The 20229-nt window shown below is 42.9% G+C and overlaps 1 protein-coding gene across 1 annotated transcript in view; it reads left to right on the top strand.

Moving 5' to 3' along the window:
* Positions 1–2742: 2742 nt before the first annotated feature.
* Positions 2743–20229, top strand: part of LOC110531822 (solute carrier family 2, facilitated glucose transporter member 4) — a 33158-nt gene continuing 15671 nt past the window's right edge. Inside the window, exons 1-2 of the mRNA XM_021615262.3 lie at positions 2743–3250; positions 8493–8588. Coding sequence (XP_021470937.1) covers positions 3218–3250; positions 8493–8588 — 129 coding nt within the window. The 5' untranslated portion in view covers positions 2743–3217. The remainder of the gene's footprint in view (positions 3251–8492; positions 8589–20229) is intronic.

Below are 20229 nucleotides of genomic sequence, written 5' to 3'. Positions count from 1 at the left end.
TTGGCAATAAATTACTTCAACCAGACCCTCTCTCACCCACATAGGGGGGAGGAGGGAACTGGCGGTGGGTTGACAGCTCACACCCTGTTGCAAATCAAGGACAAGAACATTCAGACATCTCCCTCTCTAAATTCACACAGGAATGTGCTTTTGTTTCACAGACATGTTCCCGCCAAAACTCGTAACACGTTCCTAAGCAAATACTGGAAAAATATTTCTAACAGACAATGTGGGGAATGGTCAGAGGAGACCCAAAGACCACGAATGTTGTTTGGTTGTTATTTTGAGAGAGGTGGGATCTTAGAAACTATGAGGAAATTGTCCCTATAACTTTGTACAAGTAAGTAGTCACCGCCCCCTTGAGTGAGGTCAGAGAGCTTGTCAGCCTCACCAACCACCCCTTTTGAACAAACTGTATAAAACGATGGGTTAAGAATGAACATATCAGACCAGAAAGGTGTCGAACTGCAGCTCACGTTCAAAGTGGTTTGAAGTCCAAAATCGCAACACGAGGTAGAAACGAGTCACATCCCAGACAATCACTGGTATGGCCGATTTATCTAGAAAAGCTCATTTAAGTGGGACCATTCTACTACTCTTCTCAAAACACCGTAATGCGCTACTCTCATCGCCCCACTGAGAACCATCGACACGGCTGGCTAGCCTATCTTCATAGAATTATCTTCCAGAGCGAGTGGAAGCAGAGTGAGCTCTGTCGTTCTTTTCGGGACTACACAGCGGGTCACCGGATGCCGGGCGACTGCAGAGGAGAGCAACAGTATGAGATGGGTGGGGACCCCTTTTGGACAATCGGAGCCTTACAAGCGTGCCGCAAAAAGGCCCAACATCCTTTCCAAGAAGGACTGGTTCCGACAGAAATACACAAAGAACCAAGACATAAATTCATGATTTCTTACTCCAAACGGGCGGCGGTTCGTGTGCAAGTGTATGATTACTATGAGAGTCGTTTCTAAAATGTACCAACATTAAGTGTCTCTGTCTCTCGCCCTATCCATGTCTTTTGTAACAAGCCGCCATATTGTGTCAGTCCGCTAGGGACCTGTTTCTAACGTATTAAGTCTTCCTGTGTTACCATTTAGTTAGCTAGTAAATAAATAATGAAACCAATGTGTGTGAAATTGAATCAAATGCAAGGCCGGGGTTTTTGCAGATGCAGGAGGTTACGACTGTTCAGAATGACGATATGATACGAGGTTATGATTAATAAGAGTTTATGGATATAATTGGTAAAGACCTTTTTCGAGTTTAATTCGGGAGATAACCCTTTAAAGAACCGCTCTCGTGGTGCCCCAGATCCTAATGAGTTAATTGTCACATGATTAATTTAATTGGGTAACAATTAAACATAGTTAGTTGATTAGATAAATAACAGTCATGAGATTAATGAAAGTAAAGTTACGACACTAGTCTAGACCACTACACAAATGCGATGATATGCAATGCATGCAATGCTTTATTATGAAGGTGATTTTCCAGTACCTCCGAGAGCCCCAGGTCACCCCCCTCTCATGCACACTTTTTGTTCCGGCACCACCTGATTTACAGATTAAGCACTGATGTGTGTGCATCATCCCCCTATATATTTTTGACACTCACAACTAGAGTTTATCTTTGTTTGAGCTAGTTCAGTTGGTTTTAACAGGTATTATACATCAGCGTGTCTATCCATGGATGCCTAATACCCTCATGCTATGTGGTCTAGTGGTTTGGAGTCCTTGGGCCACTGTTCTCCTGGTATAGAGTTTCTTCCTCATTTAGTGTGGGCCATACACATGACTCACTGGCCTGGTGCCCTGGCTTTGGAAGATGGTGTCAGGTTCGGCCCCTCTTTCTCAATCTGTGCCTTAGATCAGAGTAGATAAAGGGAGAGAGGGAGGGATGAATGGAGGAAGGGTAGGGGAGGGCTGAGGAGGAAGAGAGAGTGGTGTGAGTTGGGGGTGTGTTCACAGGGGGTGAGGGAGAGCGCAAGTTGGATTGTGTCTAGACCAGACATTTTTCCATTGTGTTTTTGGCAGGTCCTACCTTGCCCCTCACCACCCCTTCTGAGACACACCTCCTAATCCACACCTGCTTGCTGTCCCCAAGTGGTATGTCCCCAAGTGGTATGTTCCCAATTTAGGGCCCACCTGTTGCCTTGGGAATTCATATTTTGGGGGGTGGGGTTGTAGTGGATGGGGTGAGCTCGCTGCAGTGTACTGGTGGGGAGCATGACCCCTTTGGCATGTGTTCTAAAATAGCAAAAGAATTTAGGACCGCAGAAAGATAGACAATGGGAGCCAGTCCAATGCAGACAAGCCCCGAGCTGTCCAGAAGAAGTGTTGAGTTATAAGTCCAGATAGGTGGTGATGGACATTGGCTTGAGTTCCATATTATCTCCAAAATGCCAGGCGTTCAACCTTTGCAGGTAATTCCCTGCAGCGCAGTGGCCAACAAATCTGGACAGTCCCTTTTTCATAGATTCACATTTTTCTGCCAGGTATCAATCTAATCAATAAAATGAAATGTCTTCTTCAATTGCATTTCATCCAATTGTAACCATTCTTCTTGGTAGTGCAAAACATCACATAAGGTTTAAGAGTTAGGGAATACTTTAGACCAACTAGCCTACTGCACTTTTTATAGTGCTTTTAACAATTGCATGATTCATCACATGATTGGTGCTTTTTCACATACTTACATATGTCCAATATTTAAAAGGAGACTTACAGAATCTGAAAGTGCAAACCTAGTAGGAATCACATTGGCCGTTCTGTGTACAGATAACACTCCTCTTGACTTCAGCCAATGGTGAATAAGGTCAATACAGCTCCTGCTTTCATCTTGCCGCAAAAGACGACCTCTGTGACGGCTGAAACTCCCTCCAGTCACCCCTCACACCCTCCCTCTCTCATTTAGAAAATACCAAGAGAGGTGTGCGCCAATGTCATTCTATCCAAGGTAGACCCGGACTCGCCACGAACTTCAAAGCGAGGAGACTCAGAGTTAAAACTTTTGAACTGTTGCAACCTTGTCGCTTTTCACTTGTGTTTCAATTTTAGCCTTGGATTTGACTTTACCGGTCAACATTTAATACAAGTGCCAGGCTTATTGTCCATATTCCAAGTGAGGGTTTTCACGTCGTGTCCAGTTGGGAGTGTGCGTGGGGGAGCGGGACAACTGTCACGGACTGTAATTGGTGTCTCACGCGGTCAAAGCCATGCCGCCTGGGTTTCAGCAACTTGGAGTGGAGGTATTGTCAACATTACTCGTTTTTATAAGAAAATATGAAATGTTTTCATGCTCACTAACAATGAGTAGCCTCTGATGCATGGAGTAGAATTTACGCATAGGTTATAGCCTATTGAGACCGATTTTCAGTAGCCTAACCCATGTCTCTGCATGTGTGAATTTAAATTTATATTTTGTTTATAAAAAGTCTATAACAGTATAAATATCCATTAAATACATACATTATTTACATTTTGTAATCCACGTTTTAGAGAGCCATTAAGAACGTTTACAATAGGCTAATTGATCTCTCCACCCAGCTAAAAGTTGCCTCTTTATCTCTTCGTTCTCATCCCCTTTCACTTTCTTATCTCAGGTGAGGGATGACTCTTCCACACCTGACGAAATGACTGGTTCATATGAACGCCTTCGAAAAATGTGTCATCAGTGAAATATGGAATATTAAAAATGTGAACTAATTTCCGCGAATGAAACGTTGTGATTTTAGAATAATTATAGCAATTGCTATTCATCCATCAGAATCGGCATTATGAGCATTTACATTTAGAACCCCAATAACGTTACACGGGGAATATGTAAAAAACGCTATGTAACTGAATGTCTCAAATTAGACTTTCACATTCTAAAAGTATTCCAGACCCTCTAAATATATGGCTCTAACAAACATTCTACTTTCAGGAAGATTGTCAAAACAATGTGAGCCCTTATTTGTCCTATAGTGACCTTGACCAGGAGATACCTGCTTACAGGTCAGGCCTGAGATGAATATGGGTTGGTAGGTGACCCAGTTCCACCGGTTTGTGTTACATACCACAGCTCATACAAAAAACACTAAACTAGTACATATATTCAAAAATATGATCAGAATTGCAGCATCTTTGTATTTTTCTTCCTGCTCATTGTTTGTGGCAAAATAGAAAAGATCAAGAAAAGGCACTTCAGAGAACTGGAGACGATGAAAACAAGGTCTTAACATCAGCCCATTTCTTTCCCAATATGTATTTCCCAATATGTTCTACATATGCAGGCTACAGTTGAAATGTTGTAAAGCCCATTCTATGAAGTGAAATGGAACACGACCCTTAGGTTCTTTTTTTGTTGTTGTACAATGTGGGTCTCTCGGGCACACAAAAAAAACAGGAAGTGTCTGGACAACCTCTACTAAAACACTAGATTCAGGGATGTGTGAAGGACCACAGGGATGTCGGGCAACAGAGCAAACGCCTGTCAGGACACGTTTTTTTGTCACCACAAGGCACTCCATTTCACATTGGATACTTATACAACAGGGTGTGTGCTTTCTAGGAGGGAAGAGAAATGGAAATCTAAATTAAACATGAAAAGTTAGGCTAGACAAGGCAATTAGGCATACATGTATACTCACTACTGTATCACAAGTTAAACTAAATAATGTTCTCAATTGTACACTATAAATATAAAACATGCATCATATTGCAGTGCCTGAATCAAACAGTGTGGTTATATAGTAAACAGACCCAGGTAGGGTCTGAAGCTAGCATTAGCCAGGTATGCTATACGACTCAGATCAAGCACTGGGCCTGGAAATAATGTGGGAAAGGCACCATCATTGTAACATACAATTATACCAGTAAATATGCACTATATCTGCACAATAAGGGCTGAAGTGTGAGACAATGGCATCAGACTGAACAGCTCCCATGTAGTCATCGTTATGATTCGCAGTGGGCTACAAACATGTAGCAGGCTAGGCAGGTCATGTTAACAAATGATTAGCCTAGCACACAAACGAGTACAAACATCAATCCCTGCAAAACCGACTTTCCTATCAACTCTCAAATATAGCTACTTACACTATTTAACACAGCAAACACTTCTTTATTGCTAGCTCTGCTCCCATGTGTCCATTTCCCTCACTTTATCAGATTAGCCACGCCCAGTAGGCGGGCCCCGGCAAGGTAATTAGAGGACACACGGGAGCAGCGATTGGTTCGTTGGCAGGTCAATCATGGTCTTTAAGGGCCTTTTTAACAGAAACACACACACACACACACACACACACACACAGTGGCTGAAAAAGTACCCAATTGTCATACATGAGTAAAAGTAAAGATACCTAAATAGAAAATTACTCAAGTAAAAGTGCAAAGTCACCCAGTAAAATACTACTTGAGTAAAAGTCTAAAAGTATTTGGTTTTAAATGTACTTAAGTATCAAAAAGCAAATGGAATTGTTAAAATATACTTCAGTATCAAAAGTGAAAGTAAATGCTATAAATCAATTCAATATATTAAGCAAACCAGACAGCACAATTTACTTTTTTATTTACGAATAGCCAGAGCCGCACTCAGAAATCATTTACAAACTAAGCATTTGGGTTTAGTTAGTCCACCAGATCAGAGGCAGTAGGGATGACCACATGTTCTCTCTTGACAAGTATGTAAATTGTACCATTTTCCTGTCCTGCTAAGCATTCGAAATGTAACAAGTACTTTTTGGTGTCAGGGAAACTATATGGGAGTAAAAGTTACATATTTTCTTTAGGAATGTAGTGGAGTAAAAGTAAAAGTAGTCAAAAATATAAGAAGTAAAGTACAGATACCCCCAAAAATAACTTAAGTACTTCAAAGTATTTTTACTTTGTTGCCTTACGCCACTGCTTAGACAAACACATGCACACACTTTACCTTTGTTTTGCTTTTATGTTGACAAAACACGCCCTATCTGGGTACTCAACACTGCAAGGTCATCATGTCACAGCAACACAGACAGACACACCTCCGACACAAACTCAACCAGGTGTAGGATTCTAATGTAATATGCACACACATTTGGACATTTATTAATGAACCATTCTACCATTTTTCAGAATAGCATAAAATAGAATAGAATGATGTCCTCAGAGGGGAAATGCTTTGCAAAGTCTTGTATAGTTTAAATAAAACATAACAGTGAACACCATGTATATGTTATCATTAATAACATAACATATTGATAACATTTTTGGAGAAGGAAACTGTTAACCCTATCTAGTTAATATCGGATATGAACTAAGTAACTGTGCATTACAACCCATGTTTAACTATTGTGAATTCAGTGGTATGTTGGGAAGGCTGCTAGAGCCAGTCAGCTTGCTGTGTCGAAGGTAAACAGATGTAAGCACTAGGAAAGCCTGGTTAGTCTCTCCCAGAGCCCCAAGCTGTCAGTCGCCATGGTAACAGGTGCCTGTGGACTGATGGGAACATAGAACGCAAATATACTTTATATATACTGTATATATATTGTCATCTTCAACCTAGACGGGAACTAGGATGGAACTCAGCGTTCAGTCACCCAATCACACGATACACAGTTAAGTCCTGGCCACAGCTAGAAAGATCCTTTCCCATTGGTATCACAGTTATAAATAGTGGATATTAGAGAGGCTGTCGCGTGTGTGTCTGGGGGGTTAGGTTGTTTTTGCAACAAACCATGCCTTTCTAAGTTATCCATCCTCTCTGTATCCCTCACCAATGGGCACAATCCAACAGTCCTTGTTTCCCTTTATGAACAACCAGAGACACATATTTAAATCTAAATACAGTGCCTTGCGAAAGTATTCGGCCCTCTTGAACTTTGCGACCTTTTGCCACATTTCAGGCTTCAAACATAAAGATATAAAACTGTATTTTTTTGTGAAGAATCAATAACAAGTGGGACACAATCATGAAGTGGAACGACATTTATTGGATATTTCAAACTTTTTTAACAAATCAAAAACTGAAAAATTGGGCGTGCAAAATTATTCAGCCCCTTTACTTTCAGTGCAGCAAACTCTCTCCAGAAGTTCAGTGAGGATCTCTGAATGATCCAATGTTGACCTAAATGACTAATGATGATAAATACAATCCACCTGTGTGTAATCAAGTCTCCGTATAAATGCACATTCACTGTGATAGTCTCAGAGGTCCGCCAAAAGCGCAGAGAGCATCATGAAGAACAAGGAACACACCAGGCAGGTGCGAGATACTGTTGTGAAGAAGTTTAAAGCCGGATTTGGATACAAAAAGATTTCCCAAGCTTTAAACATCCCAAGGAGCACTGTGCAAGCGATAATATTGAAATGGAAGGAGTATCAGACCACTGCAAATCTACCAAGACCTGGCCGTCCCTCTAAACTTTCAGCTCATACAAGGAGAAGACTGATCAGAGATGCAGCCAAGAGGCCCATGATCACTCTGGATGAACTGCAGAGATCTACAGCTGAGGTGGGAGACTCTGTCCATAGGACAACAATCAGTCGTATATTGCACAAATCTGGCCTTTATGGAAGAGTGGCAAGAAGAAAGCCATTTCTTAAAGATATCCATAAAAAGTGTCGTTTAAAGTTTGCCACAAGCCACCTGGGAGACACACCAAACATGTGGAAGAAGGTGCTCTGGTCAGATGAAACCAAAATTGAACTTTTTGGCAACAATGCAAAACGTTATGTTTGGCGTAAAAGCAACACAGCTGAACACACCATCCCCACTGTCAAACATGGTGGTGGCAGCATCATGGTTTGGGCCTGCTTTTCTTCAGCAGGGACAGGGAAGATGGTTAAAATTGATGGGAAGATGGATGGAGCCAAATACAGGACCATTCTGGAAGAAAACCTGATGGAGTCTGCAAAGACCTGAGACTTAGACGGAGGTTTGTCTTCCAACAAGACAATGATCCAAAACATAAAGCAAAATCTACAATGGAATGGTTAAAAAATAAACATATCCAGGTGTTAGAATGGCCAAGTCAAAGTCCAGACCTGAGTCCAATCGAGAATCTGGTGAAAGAACTGAAAACTGCTGTTCACAAATGCTCTCCATCCAACCTCACTGAGCTCGAGCTGTTTTGCAAGGAGGAATGGGAAAAAATTTCAGTCTCTCGATGTGCAAAACTGAGAGACATACCCCAAGCGACTTACAGCTGTAATCGCAGCAAAAGGTGGCGCTACAAAGTATTAATTAATTTTGCACGCCCAATTTTTAAGTTTTTGATTTGTTAAAAAAGTTTGAAATATCCAATAAATGTCGTTCCACTTCATGATTGTGTCCCACTTGTTGTTGATTCTTCACAAAAAAATACAGTTTTATATCTTTATGTTTGAAGCCTGAAATGTGGCAAAAGGTCGCAAAGTTCAAGGGGGCCGAATACTTTCGCAAGGCACTGTATATGGCTCTGCAAGCAACCACACAATTTAACCTTGATAACAGAGGTGTTGTCTTCCTCTTGTGTGTGTCCACTACAGACAGTGACTGGAACCCTTGCTCTCTCAGTGTTCACTGCTGTATTGGGCTCCTTTCAGTTTGGATACAATATCGGCGTCATCAATGCACCTCAGAAGGTAAGACCAACTTGCAATTTCATTAAAGGGGAATTCCACTACTTTTTAACCTCATATTTATTATCTCCAGCACCATACTAGATTTCCCTTTAACCAGTGCCATAGATAAACAGATTCTGGCAAAATCAGGCCCACTTTGGCACCAAACGTTACAGTACATTCAAGACCGTACAATTCTAATAGAATCCCAATTAGAATGTTGTCAGGGGGCATGTTTGGTATCAAATCAAATGTTATGGGTGACATACACATATTTAGCACATGTTATTGCGGGTGTGGCGAAATGCTTGTGTTCCTAGCTCCAGCAGTGCAGTAGTATCTAACAATCACAACAGTACAGGCACATCTAAAAGTTAAAGAATGGAATTAAGAAATATATAAATATTAGATCAAGCAATGTTGGAGTGGCATTGACTAAAATACAGTAGAATAGAATACAGTATATACATATGAGACGAGTAAAGCAGTATGTAAACGTTATTGAAACATAATTAAAGTGACTAGTGTTCCATTATAAAAGTGGCCAGTGATTCCAAGTCATTTATATAGGGCAGCAACCTCTAAGGTGAAGGGTTGCGTAACCGGGAGGAAGTCGACTAGTGATGTCGATTTAACAGTCTGATAGCCTTGAGATAGAAGCTGTTTTTCAGTCTCTCGGTCCCAGCTTTGATGCACCTGTACTGACCTCGACTTCTAGATGATAGCGGGGTGAACAGGCCGTGGCCCGGGTGGTTGATGTCCTTGATTATCTTTTTGGCCTTCCTGTGATATCGGGTGCTGTAGGTGTCCTGAATGGTTTGCCCCCGGTGATGCGTTGGGCACACCACACCACCCTCTGGAGAGCCCTGTAGTTGTGGACGGTGCAGTTGCCATATCGGGCGGTGATACAGCCCGAAAGGATGCTCTCAATTGTGCAACTGTAACAGTTTGTGAGGGTTTTATGGGCCAAGGCAAATTTTCTTCAGCCTCCTGAGGTTGAAGAGACGCTGTTGCGCCTTCACCACGCTGTCTATGTGGGTTAGCCATTTCAGATTGTCAGTGAGGTTTACGCCGAGGATCTTGAAGCTTTCCACCTACTCCACTGTGGTCCCGTCGATGTGGATAGTGGCATGCTACCTTTGCTGTTTCCTGAAGTCCACAATCTACTGCTTTGTTTTGTTTACATTGAGTGAGAGGTTATTTTCCTGGCACCACACTCCCAGGGCCTTCACCTCCTCCTTGTAGGCTGTCTCGTCCTTGTTGGTAATCAGCCCTACTACTGTTGTGTCATCTGCAAACTTGATGATTGAGGTGGAGGCATGCGTGGCCACGCAGTCATGGGTGAACAGGGAGTACAGGAGGGGGCTGAGCACACACCCTTGTGGGGCCCCTGTGTTGAGGATCAGTGAAGTGGAGGTGTTCTTTCCTACCTTCGCCACCTGTGGGCAGCCCATCACAGGGCGGGGTTCAGACCCAGGGCCCCTAGCTTAATGATGAGTTTGGAGGATATTATGGTGTTGAATGCTGAGCTATAGTCAATGAACAGCATTCTTACATAGGTATTCCTCTTGTCCAGATGGAATAGCGCAGTGCGATGGCGATTGCATCGTCTGTGGATCTATTAGGTCGGTAAGCAAATTGAAGTGAGTCTAGGGTGTCAGGTAAGGTAGAGGTGATATGATCCGTAACTAGCCTCTCACAGCACTTCATGATGACAGAAGTGAGTGTTATGGGGCAATAGTAATTTAGTTCAGTTACCTTTGCTTTCTTGGGTACAGGAACAATAGTGGACATCTTGAAGCAAGTGGGGACAGCAGACTGGGATAGGGAGAGATTGAATATGTCCGTAAACACTCCAGCCAGCTGGTCTGCGCATTATCTGAGGACGCAGCTAGCGATGCCGCCTGGGCTAGCAGCCTTGCTTGTCTGTAGACCCTGCCACATACGTCTTGTGTCTGAGCCATTGAAATGCGACTACTGACGTTTTGTCTGTTTGACTGTCATATTCCCAGTCACCATTGTTAAATGCTGTGGTTCGCGCTTTCAGTTTTGCATGAATGCTGCCATCTATCCACGGTTTTTGGTTTGGGTAGGTTTTAATAGTCACAGTGGGTACAACATCTCCTATACACTTCCTGATTAACTCAGTCACTGTGTCTGTGTATTTGTCAATGTTATTCTCAGAGGCTACTCGGACCATATCCCAGTCCGCATGATCAAAACAATCTTGAAGCATGGATTGGTCCGATTGGTCAGACCAGCATTGAATAGACTTTGCACAGGTACTTCCTGTTTGAGATTCTGTCTATATGAAAGGAGGAGCAAAATGGAGTCGTGATCAGATTTGCCAAAGGGAGGGCAGGGGAATGCCTTGTAGGCATTTAGAGAAAAAAAAGCAGAGTAGCAGTGGTCCAAAATTTTCCAGCACGAGTACTACCACCAATGTGTTGATAGATCTTGGGTAGCCTTTTCCTCAAATTAGCTTTGTTAAAATCCCCAGCTACAATAAATGCGGCCTTAGGATATGTGGTTTCCAGTTTGCATAAAGTTCAGTGTAGTTCTTTGAGGGCCGTTGTGGTATTGGCTTGAGGGGGAATATGCACGCTGTGACTATAACCAAAGAGAATTCTCTTGGGAGGTAAAAATATGGTCGGCATTTGATTGTGAGGTATTCTAGGTCGGGTGAACAAAAGGACTTGAGTTTCTGTAGGTTATCACAATCACACCACGAGTAGTTAATCATGAAACATACACCCCCGCCTTTCTTCTTCCCGGAGAGTTCTTTATTCATATATGTGCGATGTACTGAGAACCCAGCTGGCAGTATGAACTGGGACATTACGTGAAACATGTTACAATCCCTAAGTATGTTACAATCCCTGATGTCTCTCTGGAAGGAGATCCTAGCCCTGAGCTCGTCTACTTTATTATCCAGAGACTGAATATTGAATAAGTAGTATACTCGGAAGCGGTGGATGGTGTGCCCGCCTACCGAGTCGGACTAGAAGTCTACTCCGAATACCTCTTCTCCGCTGGCTGTGTTTTGGAGCAGCCTCTGGAATAAGTTTAATTGCCCTGGGGGGTACGAACAAATGATCCAATTTGGAAAAGTCGTATTTCTGGTCGTAATGCTGGTGAGTTGCTGCTGCTCTGATAACGCAAAGTTCTTTCTGGCTGTATGTAATAATATAAAAACAATTATTGGCTAATAATGTAAGAAATAACTAAATACTGCAAAGTTGCTTAGGAACTAGAAGCAGAGCTGCCATATCTGTTAGCTCCACCTTGCCTTTTTATCGTGGAAGACAGTTGGCTAAGCTCTTCCTACTGGAGTCTGTAGCTCCTGCATGAACAACCCAGCTAGCACATAATGGTCTGAGAACCATATATTCTTGTGAGAGCGTGGTTGTCCTATGGTGGTTTTTAATACAACCTTCCCTCAACTTTCTGGGAATGGTGCATGATAGTCGCTTGGCTTTGGAACATACTCAGCACATTTAAGGAAGTTCAAACATGGTTATATTTAATTTCAATTTTGCTAATGTTCTTGGAATGTTCTCCAACTGGTTTGATATTGGGAATGTTTTAAAATAGTTCAGAGGGCGTTAAGAAACAATGTTCTACTGTGGGAATTTCAGTACTTCAGCCTAACATTTTTTACAAGTTTCCTCATAGTTCTATTTAAAGTCATGTTCTCAAATTGTTCCAAGAACGTTAAGTATGTTAGGCTGTGTTGGCTGCACCCACTAATTGGCAACACCTGATCTTAATTTGTGCTTGTTTCCTATCAAATGGTCTCTGTTTTATTAGACTCAAATTAACAGCTTTGTATGTGTCCAAAAACGTACCAAGAACCCAATGGTCACTCTGACGGAGCTCTAGAGTTCCTCTGTGGAGATGAGAGAGCATCTCAATCACGCCTTTATGGTAGAGTGGCCAGATGGAAGCCACCCCTCAGTAAAAGGCACATGACAGCCCACTTGGATTTTGCCAAAAGGCACCTAAAGGACTCAGACCATGAGAAACAAGATTCTTTGGTCTGATGAAACTAAGATTTAACTTTTTGGCCTGAATGCTAAGCGTCATGTCTGGAGGAAACCTGGCACCATCCCTACGGTGAAGCATGGTTGTGCTGTGGGTATGTTTTTCAGCTGCAGTGACTGGGAGACTAGTCAGGATTGAGGGAAAGATGAACGGAGCAAAGTGCGGAGAGATCCTTGATGAAAACCTGGTCCAGAGCCGTCAGGACCTCAGACTAGGGCGAAGGTTCACCTTCCAACAGGACAGTGACACTAAGCACACAGTCAAGTCAATGCAGGAGTGCCTTCGAGAGAAGTCTCTGAATGTCCTTGTGTGGCCCACACAGAGCCCCGACTTGAAATGATCGAACGTCTCTGGAGAGACCTGAAAATAGCTGTGCTAGGCTCTAGGTTGTAATCACTGCCAAAGGTGCTTCAACAAAGTACTGAGTAAAGGGTCTGAATACTTATGTATGAGTAAACCGCCACTACCATCCGTACTATTGGCCAACGTGCAATCACTGGAAAATAGAATGGATGATCTACGATTAAGACTAACCTACCAACGGGACATTAAAAACTATAATATCTTATGTTTCATTGAGTCGTGGCTGAACGGATACTATAGAGCTGGCTGGGTATTCCGTGCATTGGCAGGACAGAGAAGCTATGTCTGGAAAGACGAGGGGCGCGATTTCTCATTTTAAAGAAGTCTCGAGGTATTGCTCGTCTGAGGTAGAGTACCTCATGATAAGCTGTAGACCACACTATCTACCAAGAGAGTTCTCATCTATATTATTCAAAACGGTCTATTTACCACCTCAAACCAATGCTGGCACTAAGACCACACTCAACGAGCTGTATAACGCCCTAAGCAAACAAGAAAATGCACATCTAGTAGCGGCGCTCCTAGTGCCCGGGGACCTTAATGCAAGCAAACTTAAATCCATTTTACCAAATTTCGACCAGCATGTCACATGTGCAACTGAAGGGGGAAAAAACCTCTATACCACCTTTACTCCACACAGAGAGACACAAACAAAGCTCTCCCTCGCGATCCATTTGGAAAATCTGACCATAATTCTATCCTCCTGATTCCTGTGTACAAGCAAAAACTAAAGCCGGAAGTACCAGTGACTTGCTCAATACGGAAGTGGTCAGATGACACGCATGCTACGCTACTGGACTGTTTTGCTAGCACAGACTGGAATTTGTTCCGGGATTCATCCAATGGCATTGAGGAGTATACCACCTCAGTCGCCGGCTTTATCAATAAGTGTATCGACAACGTTGTCCTCACAGTGACCATACATACATATCTCAACCAGAAGCCATGGATTACAGTGAACCGAGCTAAAAGCTAGAGCTGCCGCTTTCAAGGAGCGGAACACTAATCTGGACGCTTATAAGAAATACCGTTACGCCCTCAAATGAACCATCAAACAGGCAAAGCGTCAATACAGGACTAAGATTGAATCCTACTACATCAGCTCTGACACTCGTCGGATGTGTCAGGGCTTGAAAACTATTACAGACTACAAAGGTAAACCCAGCTGTGAGCTGCCCTGTGACGTGAGCCTACCAGACGAGCTAAAGGCCTTTTATGGTTGCTTCGAGGCAAGCAACACTGAAGCATGGCAAGTGTTTTCACTGACATTTTCAACCTCTTCCTGACCGAGTCTGTAATACCTACTTTTTTCAAGCAGACCCTGTTCCCAAGGAAGCGAAGGTAACCTGCCTAAATGATTACCACCCCAGTAGTCATAAAGTGCTTTGAAAGGCTGGTCATGGCTCACATAAACACCATCATCCCGGAAACCCTAGACCTACTCCAATTCGCATACCGCCCCAACAGTTCCAATCTCAATCGCACTGAACTCTGCCCTTTTCCACCTGGACAAAAGGAACACCTATGTGAGAATGGTGTTCATTGACTACAGCTCAGCGTTCAACATCATAGTGTCCACAAAGCTCATCACTAAGCTAAGGACCCTGGGACTAAACACCTCTCTCTGCAATTGGATCCTGGACTTCCTGATGGGCCTCCCACAGGTGGTAAGGGAAGGCAACAACACATCTGCCACGCTGATTCTCAACACTGGAGCCCCTCAGGGGTGCGTGCTTAGTCCCCTCCTGTACTTTCTGTTCACCCATGACTGCTTGGCCAAACTCGACTCCAACACCATCATTAAGTTTGCTGATGACACAGTGGTAGGCCTGATCAGCGACAACAATGAGACAGCCTATAGGGAGGAGGACAGAGACCTGGCAGTGTGGTGCCAGGACAACAACCTCTCCCTCAATGTGAGCAAGACAAACGAGGTGATCGTGGACTACAGGAAAAGGCGGGCCGAACAGCCCCCATTAACTTCTTATGGATGGGGGGCAGTATTGAGTAGCTTGGATGAATAAGGTGCCCAGAGTAAACTACCTGCTACTCAGGCCCAGAAGCTAAGATATGCATATTATTAGTAGATTTGGATAGAAAACACTCCAAAGTTTCTAAAACTGTTTGAATGATATCTGTGAGTATAATAGAACTCATATGGCAGGCAAAAACCTGAGAAAAAATCCACCAGGAAGTGGGAAATCTGAGGTTTGTAGGCTTTCAACTCTTTGCCTATCCAAGATACAGTGTAAATTTGGTCCGATTGCACTTCCTAAAGCTTCAACTAGATGTCAACAGTCTTTAGAACCTTGTTTCAGGCTTCTACTGTGAAGGGGGAGCGAATAAGAGCTGTTTGACCAAGGGGTCTGGCAGAATGCCATGAGCTAAGTCATGCACGCAGCCGTGAGAGCTAGCTGCGTTCCTTTTCATTTCTAAAGACAAAGGAATTGTCCGGTTGAAACATTATTGAAGATTGATGATAAAAACATCCTAAAGATTGATTCTATACATCGTTTGACATGTTTCTACAAACTGTAATATAACTTTTTAAACTTTTCGTCTGGACTAAGTGTGCCTGCGCCTCATGAATTTGGATTTGTGAACTAAATGCGCGAAAAAAGGAGGTATTTGGACATAAATGATGGACTTTATCGAACAAAACAAACATTTATTGTGGAACTGGGATTCCTTGGAGTGCAGTCTGATGAAGATCATCAAAGGTAAGTCAATATTTATAATGCTATTTCTGACTTTGGTTGACTCCACAACATGACGGGTATCTCTATGGCTTGTTTTGGTGCCTGAGCGCTGTACTCAGATTATTGCATGGTGTGCTTTTTCCGTAAAGCTTTTTTGAAATCTGAAATCTGACTTGCATTAAGGAGAAGTATATCTTGAATTCCATGTATAACACTTGTATTTTCATCAACATTTATGATGAGTATTTCTGTAAATTGATGTGGCTCTCTGCAAAATCACCGGATGTTTTGGAAGCAAAACATTACTGAACATAACGCGCCAATGTAAACTGAGATTTTTGGATATAAATATGAACTTTATCGAACAAAACATACATGTATTGTGTAACATGAAGTCCTATGAGTGTCATTTGATGAAGATCATCAAAGGTTAATGATTAATTTTATCTCTATTTCTGCTTTTTGTGACTCCTCTCTTTGGCTGGAAAATGGCTGTGTTTTTCTGTGACTAGGTGCTGACCTAACATAATCGCATGGTATGCTTTCGTCGTAAAGCCTTTTTGAAATCAGACACTCTGGTGGGATTAACAACAAGTTTACCTTGAACATTATGTATAATACTTGTATGTTTGAGGAATTGTAATTATGAGATTTCTGTTGTTTGAATTTGGCGCCCTGCACTTTCACTGGCTGTTGTCAAATCGATCCCGTTAACGGGATTTCAGCCCATCTCATCTCTAAGAAGTTTTAACATCGACGGAGCTGTAGTGGAGCAGGTAGAGAGTTTCAAGTTCCTTGATGTCCACATCTCCAACAAACTATCATGGTCCAAACACACCAAGACAGTCGTGAAGAGGGCACGACAACACCTTTTCCCCCTCAGGAGATTGAAAAGATTTGACATGGGTCCACAGATCCTCAAAAAGTTCTACAGCTGCACCATCAAGAGCATCACCGCCTGGTATGGCAACTGCTCGGCATCTGACCGTAAGGCGCTACAGAGGGTAGTGCGTACGGCCCAGTACATCACTGGGGGCAAGCTTCCTACCATCCAGGACCTATATACTAGGTGGTGTCAAAGAAAGGCCCAAATAATTGTCAAAGACTCCAGTCACCCAAGTCATAGTCGGTTCTCTCTGCTACCGCACGGCAAGCGGTATTGGAGCGCCAAGTCTAGGACCAAAAGACTCCCTAACAGCTTCTACACCCAAGCCATAAGACTGCTGAACAATTAATCACCCCCCCCCCCCCCCCCTCTGTCTTTACACTGCTGCTACGCACTGTTTATTATCTATGCATAGTCACTTTACCCCTACATACAAAATAACTTGAATAACCTGTACCCCCGCACATTGACTCGGTACCGGTACCCTCTGTATATAGCCTCGTTATTGTTATTTTTATTGTGTTACTTTTTATTTTTATTTGACAATTTTTACTTTAGTTTATTTAGTAAATATTTTCTTAACCAACAATGCAGTTCAAGAAAGAGTTAAGGGCTTACAAGAAAGCATTTAACAGTAAGGTATTGTATTCGGAGCATGTGATAAATAACATTTGATTTGAAATTAGATATTTCCAGTTTTTATTTTCAATAAAAAAAAAATATAAAAAATAAATGTTTTTGCTTTGTCATGTAATCCGTTTTAGAATAAGTCTGTAAAGTAACAAAATGTGGAAAGTCAAGGGGTCTGAATACTTTCCGAATGCACTGTGTGCTCATTGTCCTCACCAGGGTTTTGACCTGACTGTAGTTCAGTGTTGTAACTGACATCAGTGGGCAAATACTCACTTTCGATGGCCAGTGGCACGCTGGAAAAGTGAATCCCGGTTTCAACTGTACTCATGCAGATGGCAGATAGCGTGTCTGGCGTCCTGTGGGCGAGCGGTTTGCTGCAACAAGAGGTCCCGTGAGAAAAAAACTTGCCGCCTATAGAAATCAAATGCCCATCCAACTGATTAATTAAAGTTATGTTAGGATATATCAGTTATCCTGTTAGAGCTTTTGTGCTGAATCCACTGTGTTGACTAAGGTGCCATGTTTATGGTCATGTCAGTGTGTATGAAGGAGATTTCAAGATGTGGGAAGTGTGCAGGAAGGCAAGGGACAGAAGATTGTGTAGTTTCAGTGGATAAGGTTGTGTGTGTTAACTGTAGGGGTGACCATGCCGCTGGGGATCGGAAGTGTCCGGTGCGAGAGAGGCAGGTTGAAGTGGTCAGAGTAGTGCAGAAAGTGTCGTATGCTGAGGCTGTGGAGAAAGTAGAGGGGGATTTTATTTTTTATTTTTATCGTTCATCTCATTTGACCACCTCCCTCCAATGATCACTCAAGTCATGAACTTTCCTACCCTCTCATGATCTACCATCTCATGAATGAGGTTGTTGATTTCTAAATTGCGTGTCTTTTTTGTGTTGCTTTAAAGCGCTTTGATATTCTTTATGTAATGAATAGCGCTTGAATAAATTATTAATATGACCTTTTCGGAAACAGGCTATTGTTGTCTTTTTTCTCAGGACCAGGTTTGTCCCGTTCACAATGAAGTAGAGTCTATAGGCTTTAAAAGCAACATATTAATGTCAGTGCAACAATTAAGGATTCAAACTAAATGAAATGTCGGAATAGAGGAAAGAAGACATGTAGGGATATAGAAGAGAGAGGGAGATTGGGGGAATAGAGAGACTGTGAGGATGGATGTACTATTACAGAATAGGAGATGGATAAAGAGAGCAGGAGGAAGAAATATATTGGAGACAAGAGAGGGAAAGAGCAGAAGAGAGAGTGGCCAGGGGAGCATCCGAATAATGTCAACACGAGCCGCATGAGGAAACACACAGCGTTGCCAAAAAATACCCCCAAACCTCACCCCTCACCCTGCCTCCTCGGCCTCCTCGCCCTCCTCACCCATCCGCAAGCCTGCACAGCTCACACATCTATCTACCCCCATTCCTGCACTTCAACCCCCCCACATCTCAGATATCCTTAACAGCCAAGGGTGAAATTGGAGGCAGAGGGGTTTAAGGCAACGATTCTGGTGTCATGGGAAAGAGGGGCTATTTTGGGCTTTTTTTTAGGACGACACTCAAAAGGTTTGTTGAGGCTTCACGCTGTGACTCAGACAAGGGCGGGCGGTGTCGCGTTCGGAGAGAAACACACCATAGTGCACGTACAGCCTCCCTGAACAATATATAGTTAGATGCTCTCGCTGCAATCTAGACAATCTCTTAGATTCACTGTCGTAAAGCCCCCTTCTCATAAGGGGGCTTTAGTTGTGGTTTGGTGGTCATGGCATATATCAGAACATATACAGTATCAGCTAATTACTAATAGATCAAATATAGCAGATCATATATCAGCTAACATACACCAAATATATTAGAACATATATAAGCTAAAATAGCTAATATATGTTAGAATATATTTGATGTAACAGAAATAAAAAAATATTACAATATATCAGCTAGCATACATCAAATATATTGGAACATACATCAGCAATCATAAACTCAGAAAAAAAAGAAATGTCTCTTTTTCAGGACCCTGTCTTTCAAAGATAATTCGTAAAAATCCAAATAACTTCACAGATCTTCATTGTAAAGGGTTTAAACACTGTTTCCCATGCTTGTTCAATGAACCATAAACAATTAATGAACATGCACCTGTGGAACGGTCGTTAAGACACTAACAGCTTACAGACGGTAGGCAATTAAGGTCACAGTTATGAAAACTTAGGACACTAAAGAGGCCTTTCTACGGACTCTGAAAAACACCAAAAGAACGATGCCCATGGTCTGTGCTCATCTGCGTGAACGTGCCTTAGGCATGCTGCAAGGAGGCATGAGGACTGCAGATGTGGCCAGGGCAATAAATTGCAATGTCCGTACTGTGAGACGCCTAAAACAGAGCTACAAAAAGACAGGACAGACAGCTGATCGTCCTCGCAGTGGTAGACCACGTGTAACAACACCTGCACAGGATCGGTACATCCGAACATCACACCTGCGACACAGGTACAGGAAGGCAACAACAACTGCCAGAGTTACACCAGGAACGTACAATCCCTCCATCAGTGCTCAGATTGTCCGCAATAGGCTGAGAGAGGCTGAACTGAGGGCTTGTAGGCCTGTTGCAAGGCAGGTCCTCACCAGACATTACTGGCAACAACGTCGCCTACGGGCACAAACCCACCGTTGCTGGACACAAACCCGCTTTTTGCCAGTCCTGTCGACTGGCAAAAAGTGCCCTTCACTGGCGAGTCACGGTTTTGTCTCACCTACCGTTGAAGGAATGAGTGTTACACCGAGGCCTGTACTCTGGAGCAGGATCGATTTGGAGGTGGAGGGTCCGTCATGGTCTGGGGCAGTGTGTCACAGCATCATCGAACTGAGCTTGTTATCATTGCAGGCAATCAAAATGCTGTGCGTTACAGGGAAGACATCCTCCTCCCTCATGTGGTACCCTTCCTGCAGGCTCATCCTGACATGACCCTCCAGCATGACAATGCCACCAGTCGTACTGCTCGTTCTGTGCCTGATTTCCTGCAAGACAGGAATGTCAG

The sequence above is a fragment of the Oncorhynchus mykiss genome, chromosome 9 (assembly GCF_057628025.1).
Source record: "Oncorhynchus mykiss isolate SJ-2025 chromosome 9, ASM5762802v1, whole genome shotgun sequence".
NCBI classification, from domain to species: Eukaryota; Metazoa; Chordata; class Actinopteri; order Salmoniformes; family Salmonidae; genus Oncorhynchus; species Oncorhynchus mykiss.
Note: the sequence above shows the minus strand (reverse complement) of the source record. Positions and strands in the feature narration are given on the sequence as shown.